The sequence below is a fragment of the Rhinoraja longicauda genome, chromosome 2, assembly GCF_053455715.1.
Source record: "Rhinoraja longicauda isolate Sanriku21f chromosome 2, sRhiLon1.1, whole genome shotgun sequence".
Lineage (NCBI taxonomy): Eukaryota > Metazoa > Chordata > Chondrichthyes > Rajiformes > Arhynchobatidae > Rhinoraja > Rhinoraja longicauda.
Genome location: NC_135954.1, coordinates 76,073,393 through 76,086,932, shown reverse-complemented (window position 1 = coordinate 76,086,932; position 13,540 = coordinate 76,073,393). Strand labels below are relative to the sequence as shown.

The 13,540-nt window shown below is 40.6% G+C and overlaps 1 protein-coding gene across 1 annotated transcript in view; it reads left to right on the top strand.

Moving 5' to 3' along the window:
- LOC144605954 (dynein axonemal heavy chain 11-like) overlaps nucleotides 1-13,540 on the top strand; it is a 261,975-nt gene that overhangs the window by 246,895 nt on the left and 1,540 nt on the right. The window contains exons 78-81 of the mRNA XM_078421667.1: nucleotides 5,399-5,581; nucleotides 6,355-6,470; nucleotides 7,550-7,662; nucleotides 13,370-13,510. Coding sequence (XP_078277793.1) covers nucleotides 5,399-5,581; nucleotides 6,355-6,470; nucleotides 7,550-7,662; nucleotides 13,370-13,510 — 553 coding nt within the window. The remainder of the gene's footprint in view (nucleotides 1-5,398; nucleotides 5,582-6,354; nucleotides 6,471-7,549; nucleotides 7,663-13,369; nucleotides 13,511-13,540) is intronic.

Below are 13,540 nucleotides of genomic sequence, written 5' to 3'. Positions count from 1 at the left end.
CTTAGCAGTGTCTGGACCCTCATTCAGGTTGATTGCATATACTGTGCTAGTCTTCAAGGACTTTTTTTTGGTTTGGTTTAAGTACCCTTGCTTGAAACCAAACTACCTATTTCCCAATGCTATTTGACTGAAGTAGAGTCCCGATCCAAAATGTTGCCTATTCATTTCCTCCACAGGTGCTGATGACCCTTTGAGTTGCTCCAGTAATTTGTGTTTTGCAAAGCACCAGGGCTGGCGTGTGTATCCCATCCTCCAATTTTGGAGAGGAATATTTGTGCCTCAGATCAATGCACAGAAATTCATTTATGGCCATTTTTGTGCTGCATATATAAAATAATAGCGCTGCACAATATAGTCAATCACCAAAACATAGTTCCATTGAAGTCATTGGCGTACAACAAACATTTACTGTTATATTGTGTCCATTTTAAAAAAAAGCATTTTACGATTAATTTCAACCAGTCTTTGGATTTCCCTACAGTTGGATGGATGAAGTATTTGCAGTTCGAGTGCTGTATGACAAATAGTTACAGAGGAGATTAGGTTAACACAGATTTTATCAGTGTTCTTGTGCGTTCATTTGATATCAATGGAGGAGCTAAAATACAGGAAGAAAACTTTTAGAATAAATTTAACTGTGCTGGTGCTGAGCCTACACCCTCAGCTGTACATCATAACAATTCGGAATTGATGTGTGATATATAGTTTTATGTAACAAGTGTATCATTCTTGATACTATTGGTTTTGAATAAAAATGTAGTGAACTAAGAAACCAGCACATAACAGTAGTAATAGAAAAAAATAACCTGTTCCTAGTTTGCAAATGTGCCAGGTCCTTGATGAATGTTGATGATGGCTATTAGTACCTCCTGCAGCAGCTAACTCTGATGGATGGATACAGATGATCAATTGGTGTGTTTAATGTCTCTGAACATAAAACCATTAGTAGAATTATTGTGATAATCATTTCTTGAAATAAATCCAAAAAAGAAAATAGAGTATAGTAAAATGTAATATATGTTGTCTGTGTTTAAACTTTTTTAATTTTCATCAAACACAGAAGAAAAACTATTCACCATATGTACTATGTGCAAGTTCAACCTTGAACTGTGTAAGATTGCCATGCTACTTTATTGTGCAAGGCAATATGTAAGAATAGCTAGAAAGATATTCACTGCAGTCCTGTGGATCAGAAATCTTGCCTTGCTTAAATAATAGTGAAGAGATTCATTCAATAGACAATAGGTGCAGGTGTAGGCCATTCGGCCGTTCGAGCCAGCACCACCATTCAATGTGATCATGGCTGATCATTCCCAATCAGTACCCCGTTCCTGCCTTCTCCCCATACCCCCTGACTCCGCTATCCTTAAGAGCTCTATCTAGCTCTCTCTTGAAAGCACTCAGAGAATTGGCCTTCACCGCCTTCTGAGGCAGAGAATTCCACAGATTTACAACTCTCTGACTGAAAAAGTTTTTCCTCGTCTCCGTTCTAAATGGCCTACCCCTTATTCTTAAACTGTGGCCCCTGGTTCTGGACTCCCCCGGAATTGGGAATATGTTTCCTGTCTCTAACGTGTCCAACCCCTTAATAATCTTATGTTTCAATAAGATCTCCTCTCATCCTTCTAAATTCCAGTGTATACAAGCCTAGTCGATCCAGTCTTTCAATTTACGACAGTCCCGCCATTCCGGGAATTAACCTAGTAAACCTACGCTGCACGCCCTCAATAGCAAGAATATCCTTCCTCAAATTTGGAGACCAAAACTGCACACAGTACTCCAGGTGCAGTCTCCTTCCTGAAATGATTCTGTATCACCACGTAGAAGATGCACTCTCAGAAAACAAAAGGCGATATGTTGAAGAGGCATGTAAAGTAGAATCTATGCCCCAAAAAGTGCCCCTCAAACGCACCTCAGTGAGCATGACGATCATTAAGTCTGTCTGGTTGAAGTACACATAAAGACTAGACCACACATAGCCAGCATATTAGTGATTTACTTCACTGTTTTTCCAAAGCCTGCTGATGCACTGATATCCAAGATTGGTAGTAGGGAACATGTACAATGAGATGTTTCATGGCATTCATACCATCAAGCTAATTGTGGAAATGATGAAACAAAAAGCAGAATGATGTAAGAGTTCAGTAGCTCAAACAGCACTTGTGCAGGCAAAAGTTGCAAGTTCACATTTCAGATTGACGAACCTGCATCAGGACTGCATGCAAGGTCTCAAATGGAAATGAGGTCTTCCACCTTTTGCCTCCACAGAGGTTGCTTAACTTGCTGAGTCCTTGCAGCATTGCTTTGGTTTGAGATTCCAACCTTTGCAGTCTCCATTGTCTTGATGCTGAAGTGTTTCAGATAGCCTGGTGAACCAAGTAAGTGCACCGAGCATTACGGCCCGACTGGTTTAACCCGAGAGGATTATACCAACAATTATAGAAGCATGTCAACAAATGCGCAGCAACTCTATGTGCTATTGCATTAAGATTTTGATAAACCATTGGTCCACTGAGAATCTCTTGTATTTATCCACAATGTCCATGTCTTATACCTTTGCACCTCTCATTTATTATAATCCTTTTACTCAAAATCAACAGCTTGTAAATGAAATGGCTAGGCATTTACTGCTGGCACATTTAAAGACTAAGATTTGGGACTCTTAGTAAAATATGTATTTCAGTTGTTCCTCTGGGCTTTGTTATTGCAGATCTCCACAAAACTGTCCCAAACTTAATTTAGTATCAATGCAGGGTGGATCCTAAAGCCTATTTCACATTTGCAGCACACTTGTATTGATCTCCACTGATTGCATCTATCTTTACTATTATTAATAACCAAATATTTTTATTATTTTTATTATTGATTTCATCATCTTCTTCCGAGGGAATTTCTTGAGGCACAGTATGATTTGCTTCCATTTCAGTACTGTGGCCCCTAAACTGGTACTTACCCACTTATGACAAGTGCTTGAAGAGATGGTTAGGTAGTAAGGAAGATGATGGCTCCTTGTGTCATTTGGTTGCTTCTATGTGCTTCCAATGAACTCAAGTACAGTCCCAGACGTTCCTCCATCTTGAGCAGAAATACCCACAGGTTGTTAGGAACAGAATTGATGGGAATTCTCTAAAAGTCGGTGTAGATTCCGTGGGCTAAATTGATTCCTCCTATGACTTGAGGAAACTAAATATGAGTGGGCCAAGATTTGACAAAAGGAGCATAATGTTGGAAAATGTGAAGTTATCCATTTTGACAGAAATAGTGTTCTACCTAGATGGTAAGAGATTGCAGGGCTCTAAGATGCAGCGGCATCTAGCTGTACCTGATCACAAAAAATGAGTATTGGAGGTAGCAAATAATGAGAAAAGCTAACAGAATGCTTAATTTAATGCTTGGGGAATTGATTATAAAAATAGGATAGTTATGCTTCATTAATACAGGTTATTGGTGAAACCACATCTGGAGTACTTCATACGGTATTGGTCCTCATTTAAAATATGTTAATGTGTGGCAAACTATTTGGAAAAGATGTACTAGACCATTTGCAGGAATAGATGGGTTGTTTTATTAACAAAGGTAGGACTGGCAGCACAGCAAAACTTTGGAACATAAGTAATGTTGGACTAGTAGACTTTCCAGACTATTGAGTATTATTTTGTTAATATTTCATGTCATCTTTAAATCACTTTTTCAAAAGATGTTTTACAATAACATTTTAGTGAACCCGGTAAGTTTACAAGGAGCACAAGAAACAGAACAAGGTAATATTCAAGGGAATTATGCCAACAGAACCAGGTGAGTTTAAAAGGAAGCAGGCCCCTGGTAAGTGAAGGGCAGTGTGGGAATCGGGCAGCTGCTGAGTAGGAAGGAAGCGTGAATAATTGAGACCATCAAGTAGTTGGGCAGTGCAGGAACCAGACACTGGTAATGGGGAGTACAAAGCACAGTAGAATCTTACAGAATCATATCTTATAGAAACATATAAGATTCTTAAGGAATTGGACAGCCAAGATGCAGGAAAAATGTTCCCAATGCTGGGGAATCCAGAACCAGGGGTCGCAGTTTAAGAATAAGTGGTTGGCCATTTAGGACTGAGATGAGGAAAAACCTTTTCACCCAGAGAGTTGTGAATCTGTGGAATTCTCTGCCACAGAAGGCAGTGGTGGCCAATTCACTGGATGTTTTCAAGAGAGCTAGGTATAGCTCTTAGGGCTAACGGAGTCAGGGGTCACTAATTTTGGATGATCAGCCATGATCATATTGAATGGCGGTGCTGGCTCTAAAGGCCGAATGGCCTACTCCTGCACCTAATTTCTATGTTTCTAATCAGTGTCTTTGCAGAAGTATATAGATTCTAGATTCAAAACGGAGATGAAAAGTTAGGACAGGTAGGCAGAAAGGCAGAAATAGTGATTCAGGGACAAAATCTGATCAGACAAAATCTATTCAATAGAGGAGCAGGTTCAAGGATCCAAATGGTTTACTCTTACTCATGATTCCTATGTCTGTATAAAAGTAAGTTATCCCACAATATCGCACCTCCTCTCCCACTTCCTGAATTTCTGAGGGGATCTGCTGGTGAACTGTGATTTGTGGTCAAAACCCATTCCTGAGAATGAAGAGTTATCAGTCAATCTCTAGACCTATTGCTCCAGTTGCATATTGATTAGTTCCAAACAACTCAGCCAGAAGATATTGCCAGATCTATTCCAACCAATTTGTCAATAAGCTGCTTTGGAATATTGGCCAACTTGTCAATAAGCTGCTTTTAAATCTCAGCAATGCATGTCGCAATTAAATGTTGCATCTTATTTAGTAGCAATTTAGTTAAAAGTTGACTTCTTGCATGATATATTGTGCAGAAAATGTCCATGTCACTGACAAAGAAATGTGACAATTAAGCCTGAAATAAGAGGCAATTAAAAGTTTATCAATTTAAAAATCATTAACTTGGTGGTGTGCCTAAACCTTGTTGGTTTCCTAGCACAGCGACATGTCTAACAGGGAATGTTGACGACTGATCCATTTCAGATCGCTGGAGTACGTGTCGAGGGTCGCACTGAAGCTTGTTATATCCAACTCCAAGACACTGTGGGGGAGGACCACAGTCCAGGGTCCTTCCGCTGAACATTAAGGGGCACTGAGTCTGCTGCAGACACCCTTAAACAAGGGGTAGGATACCACCCCATAAGTGGCAAGGGTGCTTTGTTTAAAGATAGGTGTGAACACTACTGAATATGACACTATTGAATGTATAGACACTGAGAATGAAGAGTGCTTGCATAGTTTTTGTTTTATTTTTCATTCAGTGTATTTTTAGAAGGAAAAAAAAGTTTAGCACGAATCCCTTCGTATGGAATCTGGCATTGGCCTATTCTAACCACATCATTTATTTCAGGTGAAGAATATTCTGGATGATATTTTAGAGAAACTTCCTGAAGAATTCAACATGTCAGAAATTATGGCAAAGACAGCAGAGCGCAATCCTTATATTCTTGTTTGTTTCCAAGAATGTGAGCGTATGAACATACTTACCCGGGAGACCAGGAAGTCACTTAAAGAATTGGACCTTGGACTGAGGGTAAAGAGGGTTGATGGGGAATTAAGTCATTTTTTGTAATCCATATTCCAAGCTGAATGGTTCCCTTGTCCAAACAGATTTTAACAATTCCGATCAGCCAACTGTTACCCAATCTCACCAACCCCATACCGTCTTATTTCAATTCAAGTTGGTATAACTTGTACGGTGACTTTCAGACTTGACTTGCGTAGTCCGTGAATCCATTAACCCATTGCAATAGTGGCTTAAACTGACTCCAGGTTAAGAAATTATTCATTCTTATTTTTAGTGAGGAAAGGGCAAGGACAGCACGTCCTGCAGCACGCAAACCCTGATGCGCATTCCTTTAATTCTATGCATCTCAAACTAATTGCTTAGAATTTAATGAGAGCTTTTCCTGTGTGGCTGCTTTAAATGTCTCAACAGTTGTGTTAAGTTGCCTTAATAAGTAGCAATCCTGGACGAACACACACACACTTGTTGATCAACACTAGCTTGCCAGAAATGCAAATTGCAAAATCACAAAATATCTTACTGATTCTGAAAAGATGCTTTTCTTAGTTTAGGATCGAACACGGTTGCAGGGGAGTGTTATAAAATGTTGCCTCACATGATATAGACATTTGCAAATAGCTAAAACTATTATTAAAATGAACAACTTAAGATTTGGTAGAGTGGGAACAGAGATAAGGACCGAGCTCATGATCTGATGATGTTCATGATTAGAATTTTTTTTTTTAAAGGAAATGTATGAATTGTTCCTTTTGTCATTTACATTTTGTTTCGAATCAAAGGGCGAGTTGACTGTCTCAGAAGAAATGGAAGCATTGCAAAGCGCATTGTACTATGACAATGTTCCTGAATTATGGAGCAAATTAGCATATCCATCATCATATGGACTGGCACAATGGTAAGAGATTTTACTATCTACTATTAACTTTTACTAGTACGTTTACCGTAAAGGAAAAACTTTCCAATGGTTTTATAAGGAGTATTTTGATCTTAAAAGCATCAACTCATGAACAGTCTGAAGAAGGGTCTCGACCCGAAACGTCACCCATTCCCTCTCCTAGATGCTGCCTGAGTTACTCCAGCATTTCGTGATACCTTCGATTTGTACCAGCATCTGCAGTTATTTTCCCACACAACTCATGAACATGATGCATCTTGTACCATTCAAGATATAAACAACACTACTGCACATAGAATATGAATAAGAATTAGCTATTTTGAAGGATTATCTAACTTCTTCCTCTCAAACGGAGCCTTAATGTGAATTGCTATTATTTTAAATAGTTGCAAAATCAAATCCAAAGCATTCAAATTTATTCTATGTACTTGCAGGGACTACTCATTTTCTGCTCGCAACAATAAATCAGAAATGTACAATGTAGATGGCTATCTCAAGTGAAGACATTATTACACATCCCAAGAGTTGACCTATTTTTATATTTTATTTATTTAATACTATGTCACAACATTTAGAGCCCTTAGGGCTAAAGAAATCAAGGGATATGGGGAGAAAGCAGGAACGGGATACTGATTTTAAATGATCAGCTATGATCATATTGAATGGCAGTGCTGGCCATTCTAAGGGCCGAATGGCCTACTCCTGCGCCTATTTTTCTATGTTTCTAACATTCATCGTCACATTTTTGAGCAACCTTTAGAAATCCCAATAACAAGTACTGTGGTGTACTCCTTTCAGAATGTATGTGCCCTAGTACAAACACATTGTAACTAATGCATCAAAAGTTGGCCACATCATCCCCGGCACAAGAAAGGGAAATGGCAGAGTGCAACTTGTGTGTATTTACAATTATTTTTTCTATTAAAATGAGAGGTAATTTAACAAAAAAATATTCACTTTAAAAAACTAAATAATGAACATTATTCTAATCTCTTTGTATAACAGTATACAGGTATGTTGACTGAATTGTGGGAATTTAGGTATATTGGTTAGCTGCAACTTAACCTTTGTTTTTTAAGGTTCAATGATGTTCTCATGCGTTGCCGTGAACTCGATGCATGGACTCATGATCTTGGTCTTCCTGCAGTTGTGTGGCTTTCTGGTTTTTTCAATCCTCAGTCTTTCCTTACTGGTAAGTTTATTTAGTATTTTTAAATTACATCTCCTAATGTTACACCTTGTGATTTGTTGTAGAATTGTTTTATATTAATTGCACCAGTGAAAAGCTATGGAACATATAAAGATGCTGTGAACAAGGAAGCTGTAGTGTTTTGATGAGTTTATTAACAAGTTCCATGCCTAGACTGTTCAACCTACGAGATGTTACTCTGCTAATTGTTAAATTCTGATTCGGACCATAAATGCTTGTATATGAAGATTGGCTTTATTAATCTTTGCGATTTTCGCATTGTTATTTCAAACGTTTCAGCAGCAAAGTGGTTTTGATAAGGTCACCAATGACATACCATATGATTGTAACAAAGGCGGTCATATCTTTGTCTTCCATAACCATTCTTAAAGCCTCTATTCATAGTTCAGTGCACTATTTTCCAACAACATTGTCATCCAATTGCATAGGAGGGCAGTTGATTTGATCGTTATCATCTATCTATTCAGTCAGAGAATCATCAGTAATGGCTGTTATCTCCAATGCTTCCTCTAAGGATCGATCTTGCCTCATCCACAAGCTGTAGTTAAACAATATCACTTACAAGCATGTGCCGGTTTCCTCCTTGACAATGGTGACACCTTGCTGCCATTGTACCTAAATTGTCAAGACAGTCTGAGATCCTATATAGAAATATCCTCCAAACAAATATTTCAAATAACATGATATTGCTTTCAAAACTATTACAAATACTATGCCTCTTTCTGGCTGCACTTTTCAATCTTATGCCATATCTGAACCAAGAGTTTTTTTAGGATAGTTATTTTCATCTCCGTAACATGCATAAAATGTGATTATGCTTCAGATAATCTGCAGCTGCAACCCTCACCATAGCTCACCTGCTCCAATACGCTCCTTGTTAGTCTCCCTTACGCTACTCTCCATCAACACTGCAGTCTCAACATACACGTCACGTCATTCCTTTGCATGCTGGCCTGTACTGGGTAATACTTGAGCAACATTGTAAGGTTTTCAGAGATGAAGTGGCTGAATAAAAGACTGTCTGAAAATTGAGTGACAATCACACAAAGCGGCTCATGCTGGGAATCAGAGCTTTATGTTGCAGTGCTGCACAGCTTTGTCATTGAATTAGATTTACTCCCAAATACCACTTGGGAAACATTTTATTGGTCGAAGGCATTGAGCAAAATACAATACAAAAATACAATACAGTAGTTTTTTAATTTACTGACCCCATTTAGCCCTTTGAATATGCTTCACTATTCAGTTGGTTCATAACTGATTAAACATTCTGCCCTTCCCCATAATCTTTGATTCGCTTTGATTAGTAGAATTAAAGTATTTGACTTTTAATAAACTTTTGTTATTTAGAAGACAAATGTTTTCAACTCCACTATGTCATGAAGCTAAAAGAATTCCCTCCACGTCCCACTCATAAACCATCTCTACAATGTCATGTGATGAGCAGAATTAGCCCATCTAGTCTGCTCTGCCATTAAATCATGGCTGATCTCTCCCTCCTAACCCCATTCTCCTGCCTTCTCCCCACAACCCCTGACACCTGTACTAATCAAGAATCTATCTCTGCCTTAAAAAATATCCATTGACAGCCTCCACAGCCTTCTGTGACAAAGAATTCCATCCTCATCTCCTTCCTAAAGGAAGGTCCTTTAATTATGAGGCTATGACCTCTAGTCCTAGACTCTCCCACGAGTGGAAACATCCTATCCAAGTATTTCACTATTCATTAAATTTCAATGTCCCCACTCATCCTTCTGATCTCCAGCGAGTACAGGCCCAGTGCTGTCAAACGCTCATCATATGTTAATCCACTCATTCCTGGGATCATTCTTGTAAACCTCCTCTGGACCCTCTCCAGAGGTAGCACATCCTTCCTCAGATATGGCTCCCAATACTCCAGATGCAGCCTGACCAGCGCCTTATAGCCTCAGCATTACATCCCTATTTTTGTAATCTATCCCTCTTGAAATAAATGCAAGCATTGCGTTTGCTTTCCTTACTACCGATCCGACTTGTAAATTAATTTTTGGGGATCCTGCATCAGTGCTCCCCTTTGCACCTCCGAATTCTGGATACTCACCCCATTTAGAAAATAGTCTGCGCCTTTATTCCCACTACCAAAATACATGACACTACACTACATTTCATCTGCCACTTCTCTGCCCATCCTCCTGCTCTAACCATATCAACCGTCTCAACGTTGCCACTACTCTAACCTCACCCCTCTGAACGTACAGCCCTCCCTCCGCTCACTCTGCAGCAACCCTGGCATCATAATCAAACCCGCCAACAAGGGAGGTGCCGTAGTAGTCTGGCACGCTGACCTCTACTGGGTTGAGGCCAGGTAACAACTCTCAGCCACCTCCTCCTACGACCATGATCCCACAGACAAGCACCAGGCCTTAATCTCACACGCCATTTCTGATTTCATCACTTCTGGCTGCCTTCCACAGCCTCCAACCTTATCGTTTCCCAGCCCCGCAAAGCTTGATTTTACCTTCTCCCCAAAATCTACAAACACAACTGCCCTGGCAGACCTATTGTTTCTGCCTGCTCCTGTCCCACGGAAATGATTTCCATGTAACGTGACTCCATCCTGTCTCCTCTGGTCCAATCTCTCCGAACCTATGTCCAAGATGCCTCACATGCCCATCGTCTCTTGAACGACTTCTGCTTTCTGAGCCCCTACTCCCTCATCTTTACTATGGACGTTCAGTCACTCTACACCTCCATCCCTCACCAGGAAGGCCTTAAAGCCCTGTTTCTCCTCAACCGCAGAACCATCCAATTTCCCTCTACTCCACCTAGGGGAGCTGGTCCTCACTCTCAACAACTTCTCCTTTGACTCCTCCCACTTCCTCCAAGCCCCAGCTATGCCTGCCTCTTTGAAGGGTATGTTGAACAATCCCTGTTCCAGGCGTACACTGGCCCTATCCCTGAACTCTATCTCTGTTACATTGATGACTGCATCGGTGCTACCTCCTGCACCCACGCAGAACTCATGGACTTCATCAATTTCACCACCAATTTTCATCCTGCATTCAAATTTACTTGGACAATCTCCGACACCTCCCTCCCCTTTCTTGATCTGTCTCCATCACAGGAATAGACTATTGACTGACGTCTATTACAAACCCACTGACTCCCACAACTATCTCAACTACTTCTTCCCACCCTGCATCCTGAAAACTCTATCCCCTACTCCCAATTCCTCCGTCTACGCCACATCTGCGCCCAAGACGAGGTGTTCCACACCAGGACATCGGAGATGTCCACATTCTTTAGGGAACGGGGATTCCCCTCTCCCATCAAAGATGAGGTTCTCACTTGTGTCTCCTCAGTATCCCATAGATCTGCCCTTGCTCCTCCTCATCGCAATAGACAGTCCCCCTAGTCCTTACCTTGTACCCCATCAGCCATTGCATACAAAACACAATCCTCCGAAATTTCCGCCACCTCCAACAGGATCCCACGACTAGCCATATTCTCCCATCTCCACCCCTTTCTGCCTTCCGCAGACTGTTTCCTCTGCAACTCCCTGGTTAACTCATCCCTTCCCACCCGAACCACCCCCTCCCCAGATACCTTCCCCTGCGACCGCAGAAGTTGCAATACCTGTCGCGAAACCTCCGCACTCGACTCTGTCCAGGGACCCCGACAGTCCTTTCAGGTTAGGCAGAGGTTCACTTGCACCTCCTCCAACCTCATCTACTGTATCCGGTGTTCAAGATGTGGACTCCTATACATCGGCGAGACCAAACAGACTGGGCAATCGCTTCGTGGAACAGCTTCGCTCAGCCCGCCTAAACCTACCTGAACTCCCGGTTGTTGGACACTTTAATTCTCTTTCCCATTCCTACAGAGACCTTTCTGTCCTCGGTCTCCTCCATTGTCAGTGAGGCTAAACGTAAATTGGAGGAATAGTATCTCATATTTCGTTTGTGCAGTTTACAGCCCAGTGGTATTGATTTCTCTAATTTCAGGTAGCCCCGGCATTCCCTCTCCATCTCGTCCCCCACCCAAGTCGCACTAGCTTCTCATTGTCACCCAACAGCTAACAATGGCCTGTTTCCTTTATCATCGTTACTTTTTTTGCATATCTTTCATTCATTGTTCTTTATCTCTCCAAATCATTATATCTCTCGTTTCCCTTATTCCTAACCAGTCTGAAGGGTCTCCACCCAAAACATCACCCATTTCTTTTCTACCCAGAGATGCTGCCTGTCCCGCTGAGTTACTCCAGATTTTTGTGTCTATCTCCCAACCTCCTTCATGCTCTTGATCTCTATAAGATCACCCCTCATCTTGCTGTGCTTCAAAGTCCTAGCTTGCTTAACCTCTAAATTGAATCATGTCCGTATTCACAACTTTATTGCGAACCATTACAATTCCCTCCCAAAGCCATTCCTTGGTGTCTACCTCTGGCTATTCCTTTGATACCAACATTAGGCGACTATATCAAGAATTTGTTTGGTAATATTCCTGAACTGTACCATTTTTTTTTTTTTTTCTCTCTACAAGTTTTCAACATAAATTGTAATAGTTGACCTGGGGCTAGAGCACGTTAGATGCATCTTGAAAGACTTTTAGTTGGCTGCCTTTTCAATGACTATCTGCATCTCCAGCCCATGCAATCTGGTTTTCCATTAAAATAGAAAATACTGGAAACACCCAGTGGTCTTGCATAATCTGTGGAAAGAGAAAAAGTTTCTCTTCCCACAGATGCAGAATGACCTGTTTGAGGTCCGTGTCCCCCCCCCCCCCCCCCCCCCCCAGCATTTTCTATTTCAGGATTTCTCTCATCTGCAGCTTTTCAATTTCCATTAATTTTTTTAACTTACAAAACCTGGAAATACAGGTTAATGTTTAAATAAATAAAAGGTGAAGTTACTGACCTTGTTGTAGAAATGGGGGAAAAATTGAAGTAAGATTTTTATTTACAGGGGATGGGGTAGCAGAAAATGTATGTGGTAGATGGAAAGCAGAGATTAAATAATGAAAATGACACCAGAACAAACCTAAAGATGTGTTTGCATGATGAGTAGTGAATATTTTTCCAAAATGAAATGGGTACAATTGTCACTTCACTTAGAAAAGCATCCTGGGTAGGGACAGTAAAACGGACATACATTGCACGTTTCATAGAAAATAGGTGCAGGCGTAGGCCATTCAGCCCTGCACCGCCATTCAATATGATCATGGCTGATTTCCGTTTCAGGAAAAGGAAAGTTGAAAACAGGAAACCTTGAGTAAGAGAGACGAAACGAGGGAAAAAGAAAAGTTTGAGAAATTTGTACACAGATTTGATAGAAATTCCCACTTTGTATGTACCAACAAAGATTGTTCATACAGCTGCAAAAGTATTGCTGGCATCCAAAAGGGTTTCTTCTGCAAAACATGCCATTTAGAATTTATGTGTTGTCCAATGTGAGAATGGTTTCAAACAGGCAAAGAATAGTACTGGTTAGAAGTTACTAATTATGTTTCTGTTCATGGAATAAGTTAAGGGTTCCTATGCCTACCTAATGGGAGTGGTTGCCACAATTTATTTTCCAAGTGTTAGGGAAGGCAATCCCTGTTTGTGGACTTTGGCAAGTAATTCAGTAGGCAGGCAATATCCAGTAATAGGCACACTCTAAAATTTGACAATGTAGCATTGCATAGTACTAAATCTCTTGTCATTGTTAAGCTATTATGCAGAGTATGTCCCGGAAGAATGAGTGGCCCTTGGATAAGATGTGCTTAACTGTGGACATCACCAAAAAAAACAAAGAGGATTATGGTCATCCACCAAGAGAAGGTGCCTATATCCATGGACTCTTCTTGGAAGGTTTGTGCACTTAACTCAAATACTTTTCAT